This window comes from Cucurbita moschata, unplaced genomic scaffold (assembly GCF_002738365.1).
Source record: "Cucurbita moschata cultivar Rifu unplaced genomic scaffold, Cmos_1.0 Cmo_Scf00002, whole genome shotgun sequence".
In the NCBI taxonomy this organism is placed as follows: domain Eukaryota; kingdom Viridiplantae; phylum Streptophyta; class Magnoliopsida; order Cucurbitales; family Cucurbitaceae; genus Cucurbita; species Cucurbita moschata.
This window is the reverse complement of record NW_019268518.1, coordinates 4,052,451-4,067,403: the sequence shown is the minus strand read 5'-3', so window position 1 is coordinate 4,067,403 and position 14,953 is coordinate 4,052,451. Positions and strand designations below refer to the sequence as shown.

The 14,953-nt window shown below is 39.4% G+C and overlaps 3 protein-coding genes across 3 annotated transcripts; 1 reads left to right on the top strand and 2 right to left on the bottom strand.

The window, feature by feature from the left end:
- Positions 1-2,125: 2,125 nt before the first annotated feature.
- On the top strand, positions 2,126-5,892 carry LOC111459525 (lysM domain-containing GPI-anchored protein 1-like). The gene is made up of 5 exons (XM_023102476.1): positions 2,126-3,130; positions 4,038-4,155; positions 4,245-4,406; positions 4,505-4,536; positions 5,447-5,892. Exons 1-5 carry the CDS (start codon positions 2,446-2,448, stop codon positions 5,743-5,745), a joined length of 1,296 nt encoding a protein of 431 aa, XP_022958244.1. The 5' UTR covers positions 2,126-2,445; the 3' UTR covers positions 5,746-5,892.
- Positions 5,893-6,510: 618 nt separating this feature from the next.
- On the bottom strand, positions 6,511-10,932 carry LOC111459551. The gene is made up of 7 exons (XM_023102512.1): positions 10,829-10,932; positions 8,988-9,324; positions 8,684-8,801; positions 8,378-8,589; positions 8,270-8,297; positions 8,051-8,162; positions 6,511-6,848 (listed from the first exon to the last, which is right to left on the bottom strand). Exons 1-7 carry the CDS (start codon positions 10,855-10,857, stop codon positions 6,767-6,769), a joined length of 918 nt encoding a protein of 305 aa, XP_022958280.1. The 5' UTR covers positions 10,858-10,932; the 3' UTR covers positions 6,511-6,766.
- On the bottom strand, positions 10,596-14,644 carry LOC111459557 (gamma-glutamylcyclotransferase 2-3). The gene is made up of 8 exons (XM_023102525.1): positions 14,408-14,644; positions 14,244-14,320; positions 12,719-12,772; positions 12,497-12,553; positions 12,365-12,405; positions 12,215-12,286; positions 11,074-11,153; positions 10,596-10,970 (listed from the first exon to the last, which is right to left on the bottom strand). Exons 1-8 carry the CDS (start codon positions 14,514-14,516, stop codon positions 10,891-10,893), a joined length of 570 nt encoding a protein of 189 aa, XP_022958293.1. The 5' UTR covers positions 14,517-14,644; the 3' UTR covers positions 10,596-10,890.
- Positions 14,645-14,953: the final 309 nt, after the last annotated feature.

Sequence of the window (14,953 nt, the reverse complement as noted above, 5' to 3'; positions counted from 1 at the left end):
TTTGAAAAACGTGAGTAAAGAAATGTAATGAAAACAATGTTACAAGCTAAAGGTGAGTAAGTAACAACCATAACTTTGATAGCATATAACTTGGGTAGAGAATTGACGACTAGCCACATCTCTCCTCCCTATAGTACATTTTGGGGTATTTTAACCCCAATGAGTGTAGACATAACTTTGGTGAGCAGTCGACACCTTTGTATTAACACAACAAGAATAGTAAAGGTTTATCTAGTATAAAACTAAGTAAAAAAGATTTGGAACAGGCATACCATGTTCTAGACAAGCATGATTGAGACATCTGACACACAACCCTAGACAACATGTTTGGACAAGTATGACCGTAACATCCCGTCTCAATCTTCACACTGCTTCACCCCATTACTTGATTTCCTACTTCCGACAAAAAAATAAATGAATAACTTTATACCGATAGAAAATAAAAATAGGAAGTATAGACAGAGATAGAGAAAAGGTCTTCGTTCCCACTCGTCCCATTGACAACTCTTAAGTGGCTAGGGTTCACGAAAGTCAAATATGGTGGTTAGATGTATGGACCACGTTTGATGAGTATATAGTAAAACCAAAGAAAATAAAAGAAAAGAAAAAAGTATAAACAAGATAGGAAGAATTGACGATTACCCACGTTCCCCTATAGCACACTTTGGGGCATTTTAACCTTAACGGGGGTAGACATGATTTTGGCGAGCGGTCATACACTCTCGTATTAACACAATAAGAATTGTAAAAGTTTATCAAATATAAAAGCAAATAAAAAAAATTTGAAACAGACATGCAGCCATAGATAACACGTCCTAAACAAGCATGATCGAGATAAAGATAACACGTCCTAAACAAGCATGATCGAGATAACCTATAGAGAGTAGAAAATGGAATAAAGCGGGGCGAGGGGTTGGGAAACGGGAGGGGCAATAATGGTAAGCCAATACGGTCACGTTAACTGAGCCATATGTGTGGGCATAGGGAATTGAATTGGTCCACTAACCCAAACTCATTTCTTTTTATTTATTTATTTATTTATTTTATTTATTTGAGAGTAGGGACAAATTAGCATTCTACCTTTTTCATCTGCGCTCGTGCCAGACGGTGCCCCCTCCCCACTCATTAAATATTCTCTATTTTTTTATTTTCCAATTTTTAAAATGGAGATCCTCTCGTTTGGGCCATCGGCCCAATTATGAGGTTGATATCCAAATACTTATTTGGGCTCAAATACAGGCCTTCCGTTTCTTCTTGGCCCAAAGATAATTGGGCCCCATTTAGTGAGAGTCCATGGACCTAGCCTATTGCCTAATTTCTGGCCCATTGTGGCTCCACGTTGTTGGGATAGATTGATTAAATAAATAATAATAATAATAATAAAATACTCACATGTACGATGAGTAATAAAATATATATTTTTTTTAATAAATAACTGTTCGAACCTCTAACCTTAAAATGACGTACATACAAATGTTTTTATAAAACATGCATGTGTTGTAAAATTTATAGGATTTTAAAAGAATTGATACGAGAATTGGTTTTTTTTTTTTATAAAAATATTATTAATTAAATTTAATTTTGTAACGAAATTTTTTCTTTATCAAAATTAGTTAATTTTAGATTTTATTATTTATTTTTTTAAAATTATTGATAAATTAAACGAATAAAAAGTATGAAATTGAAAATTAAAAATAAAATTTGATATAATTTGGTAAATTGAAAAATAAAAAGGAAAATTGGTAGGAAAATTTACCAAATTCTTTTCTTGCTTCTTTTTGCTGCTGCATCAGCATCAACACTGCTCTGACACCGCCACCTGTACCCTTAATTCTTCAAATAATCATTTTTTTAATCTAATTTTTAAAAAAATAATTCTCCACCAATATGCGAGCGCGTTTCTAATACGCGCATATCAAAGAGCGTGAGCCTATCATCACACGAACTCTATCAGCCAAAAGACAAAAATAAAAAAATTCTTTTGAGAAAGCCTCACCGGAAAAACTAAAAAGCTGAAATTCCCAAAATACCCTCACCGGCAAAGGCTTCCCGGGATTCTGAACGTATTAAAACGTCGTCGTTCGTCAGCTGCAAAAAAGCGGGAATTTTGAGCTCTCCGGCGGGCAAAGTAGTCCAAAGAAAGAACTCGAAGATCGAGATTCTGAGCAGTGTCTTTGTCTGCCTCTGTACTCCAAACACGATTCTTTCCTCCACCTTTTAATTTCTCTCTCAAAAACCCTAAAACCCTTTGAATTCATGTAAGAAAAGTATCATTTTCTTTTAAATTTAGTCGTAATTTCGAAAACCCTTAGAACCCTTTTGAGTGTTTTGAATCCCATTTGCCTCGAATATAATTTCCTTCTCTGTTTGAGTTCATTTCAAGCTCCATTTCTTGTAGAGAAAAACCCAATTTCTCTCTGCTTTTCTTAGAACAAAGCTTGTAAAATGGCAGCTCGAGCGCTGAATAGCGCTCACAGAGCTTTAAATTCGTTCTTGTTTATTGTTTTAGCCTCATTTTTGTTCAATATAGCTTTCATTAGCGCTAAATCAACCATCGAGCCATGTTCGAACGCCGATTCTTGCAATTCCCTTCTCGGCTACACTCTCTACACCGATCTTAAGGTTTCTGAGGTTGCTTCGCTGTTTCAAGTCGACCCCATTTCGATTCTCACAGCCAATGCCATAGATGTTTCATACCCAGATGTTGAAAATCACATTCTGCCTTCGAAACTCTTCATTAAAATCCCCATTTCTTGTTCTTGCGTTGATGGGATTCGTAAATCGGTTTCGACACGCTACAAGACTCGCCCGTCTGATACTCTTTTGTCGATTGCTGATACTATCTATGCTGGTTTGGTCTCGTCGGATCAGATTCGTGAGGCGAATTCGATATCAGATCCCTCTGTTCTTGATGTTGGACAGACACTTGTTGTGCCACTTCCTTGTACTTGTTTTAATGGGACAGACAATTCTTTGCCTGCTATTTACTTGTCTTACGTTGTTCAAGTTGAAGATACTTTGACAGGGATTGCAGTTAGATATTCCACCACTATTACTGATTTGATGAATGTTAATGCTATGGGAAACCCGAGTATTAAGGCTGGTGACATCTTGGCCGTCCCCTTGTCAGGTATGTTTTGGAGAAATTTTGGGATGTTTAATGTTTTGTTGAGTGCTTGATTTATGAGGCTGTGAATTGTTAGAAGCTAATGATGTCTTGTTCGGTTTGCTGCACAATTTGGGTGTTGAAGGAAATATATTGAATAATGTGACAACCGCTCAAGCTCACCACTAATCGATATTGTTGTCTTTAGGCCTTTCTCTTTTGGGCTTTCTCTCAAGGTTTTAAAACGTGTCTATACCATTATAAGAAATGATTCTTATCTAGAACCGATGTGGGATCTCACAATCCATTCCCTGTCGTAGCCCAGTGTCCTCGCTTGCACTCGTTTCCCTCTCCAATCGATGTGAGACCCCCAATTGTGAGATCTCATATCGATTGGGGAGGAGAACAAAACATTCTTTATAAGGGTATGAAAACCTCTTCCTAACAGATGCATTTTAATCACCTTGAGGGGAAGCCCGAAGGGAAAATCCTAGAGAGGACAATATCTATTAGTGGTTGGCTAGGACCGTTACAAATGGTATCAGAGCCAAACACTGGACGGTATGCCTACGAAGAGGCTGAAACCCAAAGGGGGGTGGACACCAAGCGGTGTGCCAGTGACGACGCTGGATTCTAAAGAGGGGTGGATTGTGAGATCCCACGTCGGTTGGAGATGGGAACAAAACATTCTTTATAAGGGTGTGGAAACCTCTCTCAGCAGACACGTTTTAAAACCTCCAAAGAGGACAATATCTGTTAGCGGTGGGCTTAGGCTGTTACAGGCATAGTCATGACTAAGGTTTAGTTTGGATCAAACACAAAAAACAGTCAAAATTTCCTCATAATCCTTTGTAATGCCTACATAATTAACCCCAAAGATGGCCTAATTGTTCCTGAACTTGAGAGGGTATGTTCATTTTCATTTCTACAGCCTGTGCATCTAAGTTTCCAAGATACTCCTCCGACTTCGGCTTGATCGTGCCAAATGGAAGCTATGCGATTACCGCAAGCCATTGCGTGCAATGTAGCTGTGGGCCGGGGAATCGCAAGTAATAATTGAGTAGCTCTTTTACTTGAATTGTTGTGGTGGTATGAAGATTGATGATTTTGATTTGCTTGATTGTTTGTTTTGAAACAGTCTGTACTGCATGCCTGCTCCCTTTGCCGTTTCTTGTTCAAGTATGCAATGCAGAAACAGCAATCTAATGCTGGGGAACTATACTGCCCAGCAGAGTAGTGCAGGTTGCAATGTTACATCTTGTAGTTATGGTGGTTTTGTAAATGGCACCATATTGACGACGTATGTCTTGTTTCTTCTCGCTTGGTTTCGAGCTTTTCGATTATGTTATCGTTTCATCCAAACAGTCTTTTTGATGAATCTTTATTTGTATTTCACAGGTTGTCTTCGAATCTTCAGCCTCGATGCCCAGGTAATCTTGATTCTTAGAAAAGCTTACCTTTTAGGTTGTTTGGTTTGGCGGAGTTTTCTATGTGAGATCCTATATTGATTGGAGAGGAGAACAAAACATTCCTTACAAGGGTGTGGAAACTTCTTCCTAGCAGATGCGTTTTAAAACCATGAGGCTGACGACGATATGCAATGGGTCAAAACAGACAATATTTTAGTAGGCTTGGGCTGTTACAAATGGTATCAGAGCTCGTTACTAGGCGGTGTGCCAGCAAAGACATTGGGTCTCCGAGGGGGGTGGATTGTGAGATCCCACCTCGGTTGGAGAGGGGAACGAAACATTCCTTATAAGGGTGTGGAAACCTCTCCCTAGCAGACACGTTTTAAAACCGTGATGTTGATTGTGATACATAATGGGCCTAGGCGAACAATATTTGCTAGTGGTGGGCTTGGGTAGTTACAAATGGTATCAGAGCCCGTCATCGAGTGGTGTGCCAGCGAGGACGCTAAGCCCCCAAGAGGGGTGGATCGTGAGATCCCACATCGGAGAGGAGAACGAAACATTTTTTATAAGGGTGTGGAAATCTCTCCCTAACAGACGCGTTTTAAAACCGTGAGGCTGACGGCGATACATAACAAGTCAAAGTGGACAATATTTGCTAGTGGTGGGGTTGGGCTGTTACAAATGGTATTAGAGCGCGGTGTGCCAGCAAGGACGCTGGGCCTCCAAGAAGGGTAGATTGTAAGATCCCACGTCGGCAGGAGGGGGAGTGAAGCATTCCTTACAAGGGTGTGGAAACCTCTCCCTAACAGACGTGTTTTAAAATTATGAGGCGGATGGTGATACGTAACGAGCCAAAACAGATACCGCTTGTCATGTAAGCGGTATCTGCCAACCATATCATGTTCTTCATGGTGATTCTATATTACAGGGCCACAGCAATTTCCCCCGCTTAAAGCCCCACCTACTACAGTAATCAGAGATTCAAATTTTGCACCTGCACCTGCTCCTCAATCTGATGGCACTGGATCACCTGCACCCAGATCAGGATTGATCCCTTCATCAATTGGATCTCTCCCCGGACTCCCGCCAGCCAGTGGCCCCGTTGGTACCGGGTTTAGTTCGCCGTCTTCCAGTTCTTCCTCGTCGTTGGCGAATCCGTTAGGTAGTATCCTTGCTGCCTTGATGTTATTTATCGTTGCCTATTTCTTAACATCACTTTCATTGTAAAGTTTTTTTTGGGTCTTTTTCTTTGATTTCATGTAATTGTACTATCTGTCTTGGGGGATACCGCTTGTCTGTGTTACCGTTCATGTAAGATTGCTACTTGTTTCATCCATTTCAAGCTTGCTATTTCTTAGACATTGTTGAGATGAAGATTCTGTTGCCTATTGGACACTAGGTTCTTGAGAGAAGAGATGTTAAGATTTTATTGATTCAGATGCTCTAAGCTAAGCCAAGTCAGGTGCAGCACTTGTTTTAATCCAACGAACAATTTAGATATTTACTTGAGCCGGGATTATATTTGAGAGATATTTTAGAAAGGAAATATGTTGAAAACAATGGTAAAGAAAACAATGTTATAAGCTAAAAATGAGTAGGCAACAACCGTTTTGATAGTAACTTGGGTAGAAAGAATTGACTACTGGTTACATTTCCTGTAGTACATTTTGGGGGGTTTTAGACCTTACCGTTGTAGACATGAATTTGGTGACTGGTCATACACCTTGTCTATGTCCTTCTATTCATGGCAATCACTCTTTTGAGGATTAAAAGAGAGTCGGTGACTACTCTTTTCCAATCAGAACTGGCGGAATAGGCCTCTTTCGACCATAACTTACTAAATAAACACAGCCATAGACATTTAGTAAAACTTAGTTTAGAAATATTTATAATTAGTTTCAAAATTTCCCTAGTTAATTTTCATATCCAGTGGACTCGAACGAAGCTCGTTTCGAGCAAATGCTGATTGATCTTCAAATCTAGAACAAGATCCACAACAATAAATTCACTAATTTAAATTCAGTTTGAAAAGCTTGTAATAACACAATGTAGAACTGGAAATGAAGTTTATGTACAAGATTTACAATTCTAACCGTAATTAACACAACTAAAAAGAACGAATAATCAAAAGAAAAAACAAACAATGCCATGAGAAATGTTAACAGTTATTTACATCACTTGAAAGAACGAATAATGAACAGGAAAATGAACCCCAAACAATATCTTACATTTGTTGAACATAGCTTCTTCAGAGCACCTTCATCACTGCTTTGCTTGTATGGTGAACACCAGTGGCGGCCAGTTTCAATATAGCACGACCCTGGTACAAGCTGCAATATGCAAAACCGTGACGAACAGACAAAGTTATCAAACAATTAATCCGAAACTTAAGACAAAAGTTACTATTTATACTTAGATGAACAACCTTGGTAAGATCTGATTAAAACCTATTTGAAAGATAAGATGATAGATCGACAGAGATGTGTGAAAGGCCATTCGTTAGATAAAGTTCTTTCTGCCCTTGGGATGAAATTGAAGTGGGATACTAAAACTAATGAATTTGAGAGTGACTATTCCTAGGGTCACCAGATTAGCCCATTCAAGAATCAATGAATGAAATGTTTCATTTCCTCCCCCACATATGTCGAGATATAAAAAAGGTGAGCTCAGCCTAGGTATGAAATGGTAAAACAACTTAAGGTTTGAGCATATGCATAAGCCATTCAAGAACTCCAGCTATGTGATGAGGGCTTCTAGTTTGATAGCAAGCTCCAAGCTTGACAAGAACTTCACACATTGGATTTTAGATCCAAGCATGTGATGAGAATCTCGGACCTCCACAATGGTATGATATTATTCACCTTGAGCATAAGCTTTCATGGTTTTGTTTTTTGTTTCTCCAAAAGGCGTCATACCAATGGAGATGTATTCCTTACTTATAAACCCATGATCACTCCCTTATTTAGCCGATGCAGGACTCCCTCCCAAAATCCTCCCCTCAAACAAACAAAGCACACCATAAAGTCTTCCCCTGAGGCCTATGGAGCCCTCGAACAACCTCCCCTTAATTGGCTTGACTCCTTTCTCTGGAGTCCTCAAACAAAGTATACCCTTTGTTCGACACTTGAGTCACTTTTGACTACACCTTCGAGACTCACAACTTCTTTGTTCAATATTTAAGGATCCTTTTGACATGGCTAAATTAAGTGCATGACTCTGATACCATGTTAGAAATCACATATCTCCACAATGATTGATATTGTCTACTTTGAGCCTAAGCTCTTGTGGCTTTACTTTTGGTTTCTCCAAAAGGCCTCATACCAATGAAGATGTATTCCTTAATTATAAACTCATGATCATTCCCTTAATTAGCCGATGTGGGACTCTCTACCAACAATCCTCAGCGATGTTTATTCTTATAATTCAACAATCATAAGCTCTCCTATCAAGTGCTGTTTCATATTCTACATGAGGTATCCAGAAAAACGAAATGCGATCATTTTCAATAAGACATAAATCAAGGAAAACTGACCCCGCCAATGCAAGTCCCCAAGTGGCCAAGGAATAAAACAGCAGCCCAGCATGCCAAATTTCAAACATCTTCTCCATTTTGCTGCCCATACCCTTCAGCGCTTTTGCTATTGCTGCAAACAGATAAACACAATAGCACAACATGTCAACTCAACAAGTTCCATTGCTCGAGCGTAATCCCCACGGTCCATAGGTCAAATTAACAAAACGAAAGACGTACTTTTCTGCAGCTCTTCAGGTGATACATTCTGCATTTTGGAAAACTAGAATATTTAAGATTCAATACAGAAATCTACACAGAAATTTGCATTCAAAGTGATAGTCATACCCGGGTATTCGGGTTGGACATAATACATCTAGCCATGAAGTGGGCAACTGCATCCACCACATGTTCTTCAGATACAATCACATAGCTTTCATCATCAATCCCACTCCATTCTTCAACTTTGCTCGGAACCATATCTTCAGTAACCCATATCCACCAACTGGGCGCATCACGGCTAACATTCACAAGAATCTCAGCTGTGTGCGAATCAGCTCCTAACCAAAGAATCAACCAAGGGAGAGAAAAAGCATCAAGCAATCAATACGAAAAATGGATTATGTTTGGTTCAAGAAAGGAAGAAAGAAAAACCTGTAGCTTCCCTGAAAGGAAACTCATAGGTAATTCCATCTTTTGATGCTTCGTTGAGGGATTTAATTTCATTCAAGAACTTTTCAGAATCCACCGTCGCAACGAGACGAGCGTACAACTGGGATTTACAAAGATAAAATCACATAATCGGCATAGAATAATTGATGATTCCGAAAAGAGAAGGCAAATAAATCGTTCCAGCCCTAAAATTAGGAACAGCGCGAAATTTCAATCCAAGGCAAAGTAAAAAAATGAATCAAAATCAGGCTAAAGCTTGAAAAAAGAGGGCAAACGGATGAATTACATCAGGGGGACAATCCTTCAACAAGCAGTGCGATTCAGATAGCTGCTGAAGGAGGTCGAGATTTTGCTCAAGCAAATTCCTCAATCTCCGATTCTCCGATCGCAGAGCCTCAAGCTGTTCTTCCTCTGTAAGATTGGGCTCGGCGGCATCGTTGCTAGGTTTATGGTGATGACAACACTCAATCGCAGTCCAGGCCACGTCTGCGACCTCCATGACCGTCTTGGCCACCTCCAGAGCGCCATGGCCGCCCTTCATCTGGAGAAACCTTCGGTTGCAATCAAATGAACTTCGAAGAGCTTTTCTTCTACGGAACTTCGAAGGATAATTATTGTAAAACCTGAAATCGGATTTTTGTAAGGATCATTATATATACACAAATTGATATATTTTGATTGTCATGAATGATTGCAATCAAATGAAGCGGCTTGCAATAGGGCTTGCGTTGATTAAAGGAATTAAACGAACCTACAACTAAAATCATAATCAAATTATTTCAACCTACCAACCTTTTTCAATCACTATAATTATTTTGAAGAACCAGCAAAGCTCGAGCGAGAGAACTAATCAAAATTCAAGAACAAGCGGAAGAAAATAAAAAATTGAAGTGTTAGTGCAAATTAGAGAACAAATCAGATCGATAGCCTATCCCTATGAATATCATTAATAATCCTCGAATCAATAATTAACTAAAAATTAAAGGTTTGACTTTTAATTACGAAAGAAATTGCTTTCTTTAACCTAAATTATTGTAATCTATTTTCTAATTTTGGCAAATTTGAAATAAATCCATTTCTAGGTGGATTTTTGTTCATGCTGGTAATTTTTTTTCCTCATTTAATTATGTTCACACGTGTATCGTACCATTTCGAGGCTACACGGTTCATTAGTTCATTAAGTCTTTGATTCTACGTTCTTGGTGGTTCTAGGATTTCTTTTGGGCATGGTAATTCGTAAGTCTCGTACCATTTCGAGGCTACACGGTTCATTAAGTCTTTGATTCTACGTTCTTGGTGGTTCTAGGATTTCTTTTGGGCATGGTAATTCGTAAAAGTCCAAGCTTTAGTCTATTTGGTATCACCGTAAGCCTCACGGTTCACGGTTTTAAAATGCGTTTATTGAGGAGAGGTTTTCACACACTTATCATAATTCATCCCTTTTGGAGACTAGCATCCTCCCCTTCCCAAAGAAAAATTATATATACACGTCGTGAAATCGACTTATTAATCTGACCTAAACCCATAAATCAGAGTAGGAATCGTAATCTTCTTCTAGTGACCCTTGTAGCTAATTACCTAATCACACAACGTGAATTTACCATAAAGTCATTTACGATTACCCACTTTAGATAATTTTGATGGCTAATTGTCTGATCACAGAATATGTAATTACCCTGAAGTCATTTAGGATCACCCACTTTCGATGATCTTGGTAGCTAATTGTCTGATCACACAATGTATAATTACCATAAAGTCATTTACGATCACGCATTTTGAATGGCCTTAGTGGCTAATTACCCAATCACACGACGTGTAATTCCAATAAATACTTACGGCCGACAATAAACAAGACAAACAATAAGAGAAACATGTTAAACGAGTTGATTTCATTAATCAGACCAATGGTTCGACCAATTAAACAATAAAGATTAATATGTAAACATTCTGTAAGTTAAGAAAAAAGTTTCCGACAACTAGAAGAGAGAGTAAAAACGTTTCAATTTCTCGTTTCCTACCTTTTTTCTCTTAGCTGTCAAAATTTTTAATGGTAGTGTTCGATATAAATCTAAGTAATGATAAAATACGAGACGAAAGACTAGATTTTGACTTTTGACTTTGACTTACAAATCTTTTAGAAAGCCTCGACAAATCATCGAGCTCGAAAAGCTTTTCGTCGACGTCGGAAGCTAAGTATCAGTGTGCTCCCCGTCAGAAAGAAGGGTTCTGACTTCATTTGCAAGATCCATGACATGTTTATCTTCCCATCCTGAGCAAAGAATGGTTGAACAGCAAGAACATTTAAGCACAAAACAAGAGAAAAAGCCAAGTTGGATCTAAATTCTACATGTTATAGAGTAGCAGGAACTTACCAAACTCGAGAAGAGCCTTTTCAAGTTGAAAAAGGTAGTCCTTGTTGGGTCCTGAGGGCCCTTGCGCATCAACTATCTGCCTGCACATTCATGCAGTTCTGATGCTGTCAAATTGAACTTAAATGATCACCAACCACCACCAATGAACCGACAGTTTAATCGGTTCAGTGTTGGTTGGTTTGCGGTTTTGTAATAGCCCATGCTCCCTGCTAGCAGATATTGTCTGCTTTAGCCCATTACATATCGCCGTCAGCCTCGAGGTTTTAAAATGCGTCTGTTAGGGAAAGGTTTCCACACCCTTGTAAGGAATGCTTTGTTCCCCTCTCCAACCAACGTGGGATCTCACATTCCACCTCCCTTGGAGGCCCAATGTCCTTGCTAGCACACTTCCTAATGACTGACTTTGATACCATTTGTAACAACCCATGTCCATCGCTAGCAGATATTATCCTCTTTGACCCGTTACGTATCACCGTTAGCCTCACGGTTTTAAAACGCGTCTGCTAGGGAGAGACTTCCACACCCTTATAAGGAATGCTTCGTTCCCCTCTTTAATTGATGTGGGATCTCACAATCCACCTCCCTGGAAGCCCAACGTCCTCGCTGGCACACTGCCCGGTGACTGGCTCTAATACCATTTGTAACAGTCCAAGCCTACTGCTAGCAGATATTGTCCGCTTTGGCCTGTTACATATTATCATCAACCTCACAATTTTAAAACGCGTCTACTAGGGAGAGATTTTCACACCCTTATAAAAAATGCTACGTTCCCCTCTCCAACAAATGTGGGATCTCACAATCCACCCCCCTTCGGGGCCCAACATCCTCGCTGGCACACCCCCCAGTGACTGACTCTAATACCATTTGTAACAGTCCAAGTCCACCACTAGCAAATATTGTCCGCTTTGGCCCATTATGTATCACCCTCAGCCTCACAATTTTAAAACGCGTATGCTAGAGACAGGTTTCCACGCCCTTATAAGCAATGCTTCGTTCCCCTCACCAACCAACGTGGGATCTCACACGTTTTTCATTGTAGGCTGGTTGGGAATCTATGTGATACACTTAACAATTCTACTAATCATTTTAAGTCTCAATAAGCGTGAGAAGTGTAAACATTGTATCGAAATCGAACACGTACTTAGCAATCTCCTCGAGCGAGGCAGGGCCAAGGTAATTCTTGTTTAGCTTCTTGTCTGGAGATGCAATATATCTGTGGCATAGAACTCGCTGCTCATATCATTCTCTAGAAAGCAAGTGTAAATATACATTGTTGAATACCGCTACTTACACCATTACTCCAGAAACAACAGGGGTGATAGCCATGGGGTCCTAAAAAGTTGAGCAGCTTTCAATAAGGTAACAGCAGCAAGTATATCAAGAACGCTTAAGATACTTCAGCCTTGGATGAACTGAAACTTACATTGAAAAAGTCCACATATTCTTTTTTGTCATATTGTTTCTCTCTCACTTCTAAATGCTATGGAACACATGACAAAAACAGAAGAAAAATCATCAAGAAAGTCGTTACATCGATGAACAATGTCGGTCGATGAACGATCGAGCTACCCAATGCAGATCAATCAAAGATGAAAATTACTAAATAACATAACGTCTATAGATAGAAAAGAGTTGAAGAACTTACATTTAGTGCAGTCTCTTTATCCTCTTTTCTGGTGATCTTGTATGCAACGCCCCACTTTGGCCACAAAAGTTGAATGAATTAGCCTCACTTTAATAGCTTTGTTAATCCAAAGTATAATTTTATAACATGAACATACCCCTTGAGTATAGTGGAATTTGACGTCTTAAAAATGACCCACCACACTAATTCTTGAGAGGATTTGTAACAACTCAAGCTCACTGCTTTAGAAACGTGTCTATTAGGGAGAGGTTTCCACATCTTTATAAAGAATGTTTCGTTTCTCTCTCCAACCGATGTGGGATCTCACAATCCATCCCCTTTGGGAGCCTAGCATCCTTGCTGGCACACCACTCGATGCCTGGCTCTGATACCGTAACAGCCCAAGCCCACTGCTAGTAGATGTTGTTCTCTTTGGGCTTTCCCTTTCGGACTTCCCCTCAAAATTTTAAAACGGCGTCTGTTAGGGAGAGGTTTCCACACTCTTATAAGGAATGTTTCGTTCTCCTCTCCAACCAATGTGGGATCTCACAATCCACCCCCCCTTGGGGGCCCAGCGTCCTCGTTGGTATACCACCCAATGCCTGACTTTGATACCATTTGTAACAGCCCAAGTCCACCGCTAGCACATATTGTCCTCTTTGAACTTTCCCTTTCGGGCTTCTCCTCAAGGTTTTAAAACGCGTTTGTTAGGAAGAGGTTTCCACACCTTTATAAGAATGTTTTGTTCCACTCTCCAATCGAAGTGGGATTTCACAATCCACCCCCTTTGGGGCCTAGCATCCTCGCTGGCACACCTCCCGGTGCCTGGCTTTGATACCATTTGTAAAAGCTCAAGCCCACCGCTAGCAAAGATTGTTCTCTTTGGGTTTTCCCTTTCGAGTTTCCTCTCAAGGTTTTAAAATACGTCTATTAAGGAGATGTTTCCACACCCTTATAAAGAATCTTTCGTTCCCATCTCCGACCGTCAAACCCCTAAAGCTAATATTCCTCCGAATAAACAAGAATCCAAAGCAGTGTCAGCCAGGTACCAACTTTGCACCCAAAAGATCAGCAACGCCAATGTTTCTCTTAAGTACTCCACTAATTATAGAGCTATGATATCAACTTATTCCAACCTTCCCAAAACAATGGAGACTCCACCATACATAAACAATACAGAGGCCAAGTCATAATTACAAAACTAAACCCAACATTCATCTTTGGCAATACACTTAATCAAGGAGAGGGGGGGAATCCAATCAGTAACAGCTAAAATTCCAGAATAATATGAACTTTTGAAGCCAAAAAAGCTAAACATTAAGCTCAAGAAACAATTCCCTCTTCCAAAACCACAACATTAAGCCGATGACAAACAGTACAAGAGACAGAATTAAGAACATCATAGACAAAGCCAAAAGGTTTCTTGTAATGTTTGAAACCAATAACCTCTAAACCTTTTCATCAATCCCAGAACACCAAGAATCACAATCCATAACTAAAGTGGTTTCTGTGCAGAGAAATTAAAGTGGGGTTTTAAAGAACATACACAAACTTCCCCTTCTGCAGGCTCCAATGTCACAGTTCTTCCAGGATATTCAGGCGTGCCTCTATGATCAGTACTCCCTAGTAACAAAAAACACGCACAAATCAAACAGAAAGATATATATAGAAGAAATCCAAAAAACAGAGAGAAATCGGTCGAATGGGGACCTTGATAGAAGACACGGCGGTAGCCTTTGATACAGCCGGGTAACTTTTCGTCGTAGGGGAAGCCAGTTTTCCAAATGAGAGACCCGTACCCGAATACCCACATCACCATTTTTGATCGGAAGTGGCGGAGTAAGGGCGGAGCACGGCGTCTCTGTTATTTCCGCTCGGTTGTGGAGGGGAGATTTTTCTTTTTTCCGATTAATAAAAGGGAGATGATGATAGGTTCCAATCATAAGGATCAACGTGGGGAATTCGTATTTGATTCCTACTTGGGTGTTTTTGTACGATCCAAATTTTTGCTGTAGTGAATTTACCATAGTGCCCATGAACTAAATTCCCATTTACATTTTAGTTTATTTGGATAAATATTTATTGATGTTTGAACTAAAATGAATTATTATATATATATATATATTTTTTTTTATTATTAAAAAGTTTATGAATTTTCCTATTTAAATGGGTATTTTCTATCATTTATTTGTAATTTTTTTTAAAGAAATCTCATTTAATTGAGAAATTCCAAAAAAAAAAAAAAAAAAAAAAAAA

What these genes read in the sequence shown, in the direction of transcription:
- LOC111459525 (XM_023102476.1), top strand. Translation starts at nt 2,446, where the DNA reads ATGGCAGCTCGAGCGCTGAATAGCGCTCACAGAGCTTTAAATTCGTTC. An exon ending in AATGGCACCATATTGACGAC is followed by an intron (nt 4,407 to 4,504) that starts GTATGTCTTGTT and finishes TGTATTTCACAG; the next exon opens with GTTGTCTTCGAATCTTCAGC. An exon ending in TCTTCAGCCTCGATGCCCAG is followed by an intron (nt 4,537 to 5,446) that starts GTAATCTTGATT and finishes TCTATATTACAG; the next exon opens with GGCCACAGCAATTTCCCCCG.
- LOC111459551 (XM_023102512.1), bottom strand. Translation starts at nt 10,857, where the DNA reads ATGATTTGTCGAGGCTTTCTAAAAGATTT. An exon ending in TCCTTTCAGGGAAGCTACAG is followed by an intron (nt 8,590 to 8,683) that starts GTTTTTCTTTCT and finishes TTCTTTGGTTAG; the next exon opens with GAGCTGATTCGCACACAGCT. An exon ending in ACCTGAAGAGCTGCAGAAAA is followed by an intron (nt 8,163 to 8,269) that starts GTACGTCTTTCG and finishes ATCTGTTTGCAG; the next exon opens with CAATAGCAAAAGCGCTGAAG.
- LOC111459557 (XM_023102525.1), bottom strand. Translation starts at nt 14,516, where the DNA reads ATGGTGATGTGGGTATTCGGGTACGGGTCTCTCATTTGGAAAACTGGC. An exon ending in AATATGTGGACTTTTTCAAT is followed by an intron (nt 12,406 to 12,496) that starts GTAAGTTTCAGT and finishes TCAACTTTTTAG; the next exon opens with GACCCCATGGCTATCACCCC. An exon ending in GTTGTTTCTGGAGTAATGGT is followed by an intron (nt 12,287 to 12,364) that starts GTAAGTAGCGGT and finishes TCTATGCCACAG; the next exon opens with ATATATTGCATCTCCAGACA.